At 45.9% G+C, this 10,322-nt stretch overlaps 1 protein-coding gene across 1 annotated transcript; it reads right to left on the reverse strand.

Annotated features, from left to right (window-relative positions):
* Positions 1-237: 237 nt before the first annotated feature.
* LOC128299048 (uncharacterized) lies at positions 238-8,902 on the reverse strand. Its single transcript, XM_053034890.1, has 5 exons — positions 8,739-8,902; positions 2,334-2,583; positions 1,820-2,246; positions 1,273-1,747; positions 238-1,175 (listed from the first exon to the last, which is right to left on the reverse strand). The coding sequence occupies exons 2-5, from the start codon at positions 2,561-2,563 to the stop codon at positions 754-756; spliced, it is 1,554 nt and encodes a 517-aa protein (XP_052890850.1). The 5' UTR covers positions 2,564-2,583; positions 8,739-8,902; the 3' UTR covers positions 238-753.
* Positions 8,903-10,322: the final 1,420 nt, after the last annotated feature.

Below are 10,322 nucleotides of genomic sequence, written 5' to 3' on the forward strand. Positions count from 1 at the left end.
AACCATGCAGCATAGTGTCTACAAAATCTAATACAGAACAGAAATTTCAACATCGCCTTCTTTTTCGTTCAGATCGTCAGAACAAGACAGCTTCACTCTTACCACGTGTCTCCAGTAAAAGGCTACGCTGAAACGATTCATAGACGACAGGTGGCCCTCGACCGAAAAAGTATTCAGCAGCATAGCACTTGGCCCAGAGGTAAGTGGTATCGATGACTGCCTAGCTAATATCAAGCAACTCCATAACATGTAGTAAGATCTGCCCGAAATATTTCCATCTCGAGAACAGTGTTGGTTCATTTATTAAATATCAATGATAGTGGCGCGCATCTACAAACATTAGCTTATGACGAGACGCAGGTGATCAAGATGATGCTTAACTTATGTCAAAGCTCTGTTGGTAGATTACTGAATGTTCTCTTACATTAATCTGTCATTTTCTTTAGATTCGTTATTATGTGGTGTTTGTATATCTTCCTTTCTCTACACCAGAGATTGTTCATCGACATCGATGAGTATAAATATCTTAAAAGCTTATTCGATCGAAGAGACTTTTGCCGTTGGGCACCCGTTGTTGTAATTAGGCGCCGGCCAAACCCTTCTCATTGTTCCATTGTTCGTGGCATCGTTCGCACTTAGTTAAACAAAATATAATAAAATAATAAAAACATATACAGTCTAGGCACAGAGGTACTTTGCGAGTTAGTCGTCGTAGAACTGAAGGCGTGGCCTTATGGATTGGTACCCTCCAGTTCAGAGGCGGCTACTTTCCGAAGGCCGGACGCTGACTATGTTCCTGTGTCCGTTGGCACCATTGCTGTGCGGCGGTGGCAGATAATCATCCGGCTGGAAGGTGTTGTTTTCGTGACCCATCTCTACGTGGTTGGCGTGGCTGGTCGGATCGTGTCCGATGGTTGCCGACGCATCCGGCTTCGGTCCGTCCATGAAGAACATGGTGATGAAGAACAGCACTGTACTGATGCCGTAGAAGCCGGCGTAGAAGAACATAACTGACCCACGGTAACCGATGGCCTTCGCCAACGGGTCGACAAGAATTGGCAGGTTGCCTCCAATGTTGTTCATCACGAACAGGAACACACCGATGGTTGTTGACCGAACCTGCAGCGGTACAATTTCTACCAGCACGGCAAACACGATACCGAACCACATCTCAGCTGAAATATTGCACATCGAGAAACATTTTAGTAACCATGTTTGTTTTATTTAACCTTAGTTTGGCAGTCCGACCAAGGATAGGTTTCGACAACTCACCGAAGAAGTAACTGATTCCTAGTGTAATCATCGCCCAGAGCGGTTCGAAGTATACGGAACCAAATGCAAATGGTGTTGCCAAAAGCTGACTAATCGCTAAACAGGCGACGCGCGATCGGATACCCATCTTGGCGACAAACTTATCCGATACGATGCCTCCAACCACCACACCGATGCTGCCAATACCGATCGTCACAGCGAATAGCCACCATCCAAGATCGACATCCGGGAAGTAGATGTTGTAGTACAAATCGGCGTTGTACGCGAAGGTCATTCCGCCCGAGTGACGGATCGATGCGGCAAACATTAGCAACAGAACGCGCGGCTGCAGCAACACTTTCCACAGGTTAACCTTCGCCTTTCCTGCCGCATCTTCGCCGATACTTTGACGTTCCGGTTCGCGCAAAGTCGTTCCGGTGAGCACGGCCATGATAAGAGCAAGCACTCCTGTGCCATAGTAACACACACGCCAGCCCTGTAGGATGAGAAGATGTGACAGGTACATAAAACACAGTGTTAACAGCACAATGTAACGCATATTCCTTACCAAACCCCCAATGTCCAGCTTGGTGATGTAACGGCCAACCGGGAATGCGATGCCGTACCCTCCGTAAATGCCCCAGTTAAAGATGGCCATCACAAGGGCACGCTTACTTTCCGGAAAGATGTCCGACATGATGCCGGTGGCGAGCGGATTACAGCCAGCTTCACCTGCAGCCATCACCATGCGCAACAGTATCAAGTGCCAGTATTCCTTGACCGTACCCTGAAACAGGATAGCCACGGCAAATACGAGCGTGCACACGAACAGCATCCGGACGCGATTGTACCGATCGGCGGCAACACCCAATACGACACCCATTACCGTAAACACGGCAATGAAGCTCGGACCGGCCAGTAGCTGATATTCGAGCCCGAGTCCGTTGTAGTTCCACTCGCAGTACACCGTTCCGTTTATGTGCTGCTGATGGCATCTGGTAGAAACAAACGTACAGAAAACGATTATTGACGGTTTACTGACCACATGAACCACGTTTAGTTCCCGGTCGTGTTCTACTCACTCGTGTTCGATGATGAACTCAGCACACTGGGCCGGTAGCTCGTGGCGTAGAAAGTCGGTATGGTTCTGCTGGCACGCTTGATCGCCATAGTCCAGCTCGATGGCTGTTGCCTTTGATGTGACACCGATCAGGTAGTGGCCAAGCTCGCCCGCAATATAACCGATCGTCAGCACGGCCAACACGTACGGTTTGTAAAGGAAGCTTAGCTTCTCCATCATTGAGGACTGCATTTTAATTTTTTTGTTATTAGCTGTAGTGAAAAATGTGAACGAAAGCAGTTGTTAGCGTTGGAGCAGTCTCTCTCTCACACAAAACCGATCGTTGACCCACTGTGATAAGTAGATCGACTGTGATCGATATGATGATACTGATGGTAAGCAGTATGTGTGCGTTAAGTCGAGATGTTTCGCCTGATATATGCGTTTAGAGACGGTTGGTTTCGTTTCTGCTGTACTAAAAAAAGGCCTTTTTTGGCAAGGAAATAGCCCTTCGTATATGAGCAGGATTTTATAATTGATTAGCAATCTTTACCCAGTTAACTCTAATTGTTTTCTAAAAGTATTTTAAATTAGAATGATGTCACGAAAGTCGAATAATGAAAAGATTTCGCAATATTCATTGGCCAAACATTTGCACAGTCTCCAGAGCACGTATAATCGGCATACTCCTCTTCAAAGCAAGCATCTTTGCATCTTTAATAGCTTTGAACCAGACAGATGTTTTAATACGTTCCGGTAACTCACCGTCGCCGGTCACGATTAAATAAGAACACCAATATAAACTTACCGTCCCCGGTTAAGTGGTCGGTGTAAAAAAAAAAAACAGATGCAATCGTTCAGACAATCGCCGTTCGTGATTGATGATTTATGGATGAGATGCAGCATTTGATTTGTTTTGTGATTGAATAATAGCTGGGGCGCGTGTGCTCGAAGGAGGGAACATCTGTATGTTCAGCTGTGTCCGTTCGTTCGTTCATTGCTCCGCTGTGCAATGATCGTAGGCGCTGGAATAATGTAAACTATATTTATTTAATTACGGTGAACGTGTGCCGTCGTGATTTAGATTGGTTTTTGCATTGTTATTAATTTTTTATAGTTTCTTTTTTTATTGCAAATTAGTTAATACAGGTTTCAACAAACACCAGACAACATCTACACATGCTTTGCAGTAAATGTATACTATAGCATTCCCAGCGTCGACATTATTTGCAAGAATTATGTGTAAATTTCGCTGGAATAAATTTCTACGAACACATGACCTTACCAGTCAGCTCAATTATTTGACCATTCCTTCAGCTGGTAAATGCGCAAAGAATTTCGAATTACGCGAATCCCGTAAGTTGAATAATCAATCCTAAGTACGGAGGATAAAGCTCCTTGCATAAAGCGGCCCCACAAGACAGTTCCAAAGTTTCATTTTGTATCAGCCGGAAATTCCAATCGTCTTCAAGGCTACAAAACGATTGGCCAAAATTAGTCTCATGCCGACATCCTGCCTATAAATAAAATAAATCTCTAGATAACACTCTGTCCCCAAACATATACAGACACACTATACCGACATTCGATACCTACTAGTTGTGCTAGGCCCATTAAATCAGGCCTCTTCAAGATCAAGGTAATCGTCGGTTTAAGCAGCGGATCGACAACGGATCATTGGACGTGAGCGGTTTTTTTTTTTGTGTTGCATTGTTGTTTCGCTTTCCTATCCCACTTCCTGTAACAGGCAGTGGTGATTGTTGCGAAAATGTAACAAAATGGCAATAATCCTTTCACTTTTAGTTGCCGTTGTTGCTAGCCATATCAGCAGCACCAAACTAGGTGCATGGAACATGCGTGAACCACTCAGCGGCCCATATGTAGTATCCTGATGTACGGGCATAATTTACAGTCGAATCTTGCGTGGTGCAACAGCAATGCGGTCAGTTAAGTCTTAAACCAAGGGAGAAGCAGTGTTCTTGCCTAGCATTCACAAGCTCAAGACTTCCGGGTTCTTGGCGTTGCACGATCATTAAAAACATAAAAGTGTGATGTGGAATGATCCAACAGCATCTCATTAGCATGAGAATATCAATTTTTTAGTCTGGTTTATTGCTTGTAGTCGACATTTAAAAGTAAGCTTAGTCTTTAACATGAGGTGAGCACTTAGTACATCGTACTAATAACCTGTTTTATCATCTTAAAGCACTTTGCATAAGATGTGTTGTGGTCCTGCAACAACATATATAGATCGTTCAGGATTACGTCCCCTTCGATGGACTGGACCGTAGAGTAGCATAGCGTGTCATAAATTATTCAATTACACTCTTAACGTCAAGTAACTTACTCAGTCACTCGAGTATGCACGATCGAACGTGTTACACCTGTGTTCCGCGGGACGCGATCACTTCCACAGTTTCTAGCGTTAATTGCTTGATCGGTCCCAGAGGATCAACTTGCCCATGGCGGCCCAGCACTAGCGGAGTAACATTCCACAAAGAATTATTCATCAGCAGCCGATACGGATCTGTGAGTGTTTCACCTCATCAGCAGAACAGAAACGAGCCAAGCTAAGCAACCGATCAAATCCGTCATGCGTTAAGTACCATCAGGGTCCCCGTGTTGTATGGCGAGTCCGAACCTGACACGGATATGTCAAACCCCCGGTACAGTTTGTACGAGGTGTCGCGACTCCAACGCCAACGCCAACACACACAAATGCGGTTCCGTTTGCTCATGCGGAACAAGCGAGCAAGTGCAGCGAGTGGATGAGAGGACGCACAGCAGCGTCAGCGTTTACGTATCCAAGTTCAAGTTCGAACCCCCGCTTGATTGGAACTCGGCCAGGTGCTGCCAGCTTGCTGCAACTTAATTATCAATCAGCACCATTGCGAACGAGGCGCACGATATTCCAGTAGCGCAGAGCTGTGGGTTTGGCTTGCGTGAATGGAAAAGTCTCTTCAATAAGCTATACAGAAAGACTTCCGAGGGTGTGTTGTCACAATTCATCTACAAATGCCCTAATGGATAATGCGTTAATTGATGTTCTTTTTTTTTTAAATACATCTTTTATATTCTCACGGTCATTGGATCGACAACGATTAGTGCGTAAAGTGCACTGGTAGACTGGATTCATTATTATCGATTAATGCGCATTTTTGTATAACTGCAGTGCAAGTTGAATCACTTAATCTCGCACTGCAAAGCACATATTTGCAAAGCTTATTCGATTTGAAGCGTTGCAAAAATGGCCTACTATTATGAGGACATTGTGTGACATTTTGCAACCGGCTGTGTATTGGCATGGGAAGGGAGCTTTTATTTCCGGGTGTGAAAAATCGCACCTTCTTCATGGCCTTACATATCTGTCGCTTTTGTATTTAATTTAGTTAATTGTGGGATTCAGTACGGTATGGATACTGTACATACTTAAAAAGCTATTTATGGAAGTTTGGGTAGATATAGAGCAAGCAAGACAAAGGCACACTTAAGTATAGAATCTTTAAAAATGCTATAAAAATTCAAACGATTGCACAATATTGGCAGGCGTTAACGCTTAAGCTGTAAGGTATGTTGCTGACGTAGATGTTCTAACGAGCCTTCCGGCATAGGTTCGCGAGGCTTAAGAAGTTGTTAGTCTGTAGGCGCTCCGACTAATCGGGCAGATCTCTGGGCATGGTGCCTCCTGCATACGAGCAGTCTTCCCTGGCAAGGAAGTCGGCGCTCTACGAAGATTCTCGCCTCTGACAATCCAAAAGAAGCAAAAGAACATTCTTTTGTACCTTGCATGTGATAGAAATTGTCAGTGCTAGAGTTGAATTCTAGCACCCTAACCGTGAGCCCTTGCCCTCTGTGCTTGGAATCAATTATCCAAAAATAAAGCAAAGTTAGAAGATCATGGAAAGATCCAAGAAAAGCATTGACTATGTCTAAAAAAATAAATTAACGATCGTTTGCAGAACGCCTGGGGCTTTTTTATGTTCGTGACCGCCCTCTGCGTGAGATCTGTTTGTGTGTAAAACTTGAAAGTTAGGCGAAGCTTCGGCACGCATCACCGTACAGTTGGGATCAATCCTCGCTCAGCAAGAGCGTCTGACGGTCAGGTCCCGTGTTTTAGCGCTTCATTAAAGATTAAGGCGACGAAATTTTAGACGTTTTTACATCTGTCGTTTCCCAAGTATTTCCCACATGTTTTACGCTTCCTTCTTGACAGCGCAACAGGCGAAGTTCAAGGTAAAACCGATGATAAATCGTAGTCAAGCGTACGTGTGGTCATCGTAAGGAAGGGAACATTACAAAATGGTCAGTTTATGAGGTAAATTGAATAGGTCAGAGGAAAAAGACACTCAGTCCTTTCGCGAATATCTAACAACGATCATGACGACAGTTTGTCCATGTCCATGGCTAGCTTATCGTCAACTTGATGTTTTTTTCCGGTTAATTTATTTTGCATTCTTTGGGACCCAAAAAAAAAAGGGTTTGGGGGACCCAAAATAACCAACAAAAAAAGGCGGAAATCAGACAAAAATTCACCATTTATGAAGCCGAACAACGCAGCCGCCAAAAGATAAATTGTCACGCCAATGCGTTAAGCAAACAAGCAAATTATTAGATTATCATTAGCCTTGCATCGAATCAAATCAAATGTACGCTGTCCTTCAACAAACCCATGCCCTTGCCCCACGGTCTTTCGATCCGTGGCACAGACGTCGTCCTCGTCCTAGCCGGAACATGAAATCATCATCAAACTATCGCACACGTTTTAGGTTAGGATTTTATAGTGTTTACTTGAGCCGATCGGCTTAAGTGTACGCGTCTCTAGCCAGGCACGTGTTGCGTTTTATTGCGTACTCAGCGCGCTGTCACGAGCCTTTTTCAGGTCCCACTGCTCCGCTGGCTCATAAATTCCTTTGCCCGAAGGTCGTACCCAGTGCGAGGCAAGACCTCGCTGGGAAATTGGGATCGGATGCGAGATGATTGTCTTTTTTTTTCTTTTCCGTTTTGTTCTTGCCCGTGTAGATTTGTGAAGTGCGCGATGGCCGGTAAGTCGCAATAAACGCCATCGCTATTGCTTGCTCTTGGAGAATGAATTCATGCACAAGCCGATCGTTAAAACCGATCTGTGATGGCGGTGCCACAAGATCAACACTCTTGGCGGCCCGCGCTGCCGATGATAAATGGTTCCGGTGTTGGACGACGGATCCATCGGTTGATCTCTGCCGGCCGGTATGTGTTTCAAACCCGGCCGACCGGAACGGGGCCCGGACCCTAATGTGCTGAGGTATTGGGCACACGAGAAGTGGGTTAACACACCGTTTGTATGCAGGCGGAAATTAATTATGAATATTATTAGCCCCTTGTTGACCTTAGAAGGGGTCTCCTCCCCCTACGGTCGGTGTAGAATTTTCATCCGATCCAAAAGCAAGTTCGGTGACAATTTGACGCCAATCAGACAAAGCTTGGAATGGCTTAAACCTCGTCAAAGGAACCATAAAATCAAATATCCACACAATGGTTGACACATTGGCACGGTATTTGGCCACTGGGTAACATACCGCTTGCCCTTGACTTTGGGACGGCCAACGATCCGTACGATTGGCGGGATTCGATTTTCGATGGTAAATTTCACACCCGCCAAGTGCCAGTTCCATGGTGGTGCTGCGCCATGAAACAAAGGCAAAAGTGTACCGCGTGGGTGAGTGAACGGAACGCAACATAAGCGGAACCGTTTGCGTTTTCCTTGCGGTGTTCTTGCAAGAAGGTTAAAAATCGCACGATTTACGCGGAACACCGAGGCGGCTTCGAAGGTCTTGGCGCGGAATTTTGTAGACCCCAAACAGTAAATACCTTGCAAGAGCAAACCAACAAACACAGCAATGAAACATTTGCAAGGAAACGTGATACAAACATTGGGCAACCGATGGAGCTGAAGAATTGGTAGACAGATTTAAATGACCATACTGATCTGTCTGCGTTGATCGTGGGTAACAACAAAGTTTGGTAATTCGATTATTAGGATCTTTTTTTTTGCGTATCTCAAGGAGATCGTCTCGCATGATCGTTGGGCAAGAGTTTGGTGAACTTTTTTGTTGTTGTCCAAAACATTGTGTTTTGGCTCTTACGTAAGCTGATATTTTTTGTCCTACGCCTCGCTTTAAGTTGTGGCGGTCTTGCTCGTGCGGTGATGAAATTGTGTTTTTTTCGTACAACTTTATTCTAGAACAGAAAACTTGACAAGAAAAATGAAAAATAGAACAGCCAACAGAAGCAAAAAATTCAGGATGAGGTAAGCACAAAGTATCGAGCTTCCAAGAACGTGATGAAATACCCCCCAACCCCCGTGGCAATCCCTGAAGGTGCCCGAGAAGATGCGAATCACCGGGGATGATTGAGCCAGAAATAATGACGAATAATTGCCGACATTCACCTTTGGGAGTGTTGGGTAATAGTTATACCGGCGCTGGCTATTGTGTGGTATCTGTGGATGTTTTTTCCAACTCGTCCGTCGTCAACACTAGTCCTGCAGCTAAACGATACTTCCACTATGCTGCTCCTATCGAAATATAGAACCACGCACAAGCACACTGCTGCACACCACCGCTAAGCTGCTTCTCTACGGTCTGTACGCAGGGAAATTCTCAGCACTTCTGTATCTTCTGTAACTGCACCACACTAAGATTTCTCTTACTATTACAGAGATGTGTCACGGGTGTCACTCGATCACGGCGATCACTGCGTCCCGTGCCTTTTGTCACTAGCGTCGCGAAACACGATCGATCGATGAGCGGAACAGATTTCGAACCCCTGTGTTTGGGTGGACTCTGGCTATCGGTTTCACCAAGCAGGTCCGCTTCAACCGTCAGCACACAACCGTCTCCGGCGCGATTCGGACTCGTAATAAGCTTGCGGTGGCTCAGAACGCGCCAATATAAGTCACGGAATGGGTGAGACGCGTACAGTTCGCGTACCACCGCCAAGCCCGGTACGAATGAAGAAGGATGGCAGAGCGAACGATAGAGCAGGAGGACGCATGCTATGGAGGGTTGGTGTTCCAAAAGGAGGGGTGGGGGTGGGTGGGTAACCAGTTTTTGCGAATGAAGAGGTGGGTACGCTATCTCAAGGAATTGGAATGGGGTGAAGCCCGGTCCCCCGGTTCTAGTGCGGCCGGGATTGGGCTCCGGGTTGGGATGTTGGCCCCACGGCAGTCCAGTGAGATTGTAGGCTTCATGTTTGGACCACCGGTTCCCGCTGGTGGTGGTACACCGGTTGACCCTGGGCTGGGGCTTGAAGTTCTGGCTTGCAGAACCATTCTAGTTCTGGTGGAATTCCCTTGGGAAGGTTTTTGCGGGCATAGAACAGTGGGAAAAGCAATTCGGCAAGCGTATATATGCATGCAGACCGTTCGCTGTGCAGAAAGCAAAATTGTCTAGCAACGAGTAAATGTGTAGTGGTGTGAAGGAGGGAACAACTGCTTGCAGTAATTGGTATAGATTCCCTTTTGTTTTCCGGGACTCACACACCAGGGGAAAAACAAAGCAACCAATCGAAAGCTTGGCGTTGAAGTTACTGCGTTATGCGGATGCGGGTTGTTTGCCAGTGTTGCCAGCGAGAAAACATTTTCCCCCCGAGCGATCGTCATAGTAACCGTGCGTTAGCAGACGGATACACACACATACACACACACACGTACACTGTGCTGCACCGTACGTCTGTTGAGGGTTGATTTGTTTTGTTGATAGTTTTTGAGCGGAAAAATCAATTACCTGTCTGGGCGGCACACACAACGGCGACAACAAGCGCGTTGCCCATGGCAACATCAATCGGCGTTTGTTAGCTCTTACCGTCTGCGCTGGTCCATTGGTGTTTCCACCATTTCATCTGATGGCGTGTTACCTGTGCATCGGTGAAAAGTGAAAATTGATCAACCGTTTGATGTGATTATAGAATCCCCATCCGTACACCGTTGGGCTTACGATGCTGTTATGTTTGCTCACCATTAGGGTTTTGTCGC

This window comes from Anopheles moucheti, chromosome 2, assembly GCF_943734755.1.
Source record: "Anopheles moucheti chromosome 2, idAnoMoucSN_F20_07, whole genome shotgun sequence".
NCBI classification, from domain to species: Eukaryota; Metazoa; Arthropoda; class Insecta; order Diptera; family Culicidae; genus Anopheles; species Anopheles moucheti.

Coding starts and splice junctions, on each gene's coding strand:
- LOC128299048 (XM_053034890.1), bottom strand. CDS start 2,563: ATGCAGTCCTCAATGATGGAGAAGCTAAGCTTCCTTTACAAACCGTAC. Junction 1,748..1,819: donor AGCTGGACATTGGGGGTTTG/GTAAGGAATATG, acceptor CTCATCCTACAG/GGCTGGCGTGTGTGTTACTA. Junction 1,176..1,272: donor AGGAATCAGTTACTTCTTCG/GTGAGTTGTCGA, acceptor GCAATATTTCAG/CTGAGATGTGGTTCGGTATC.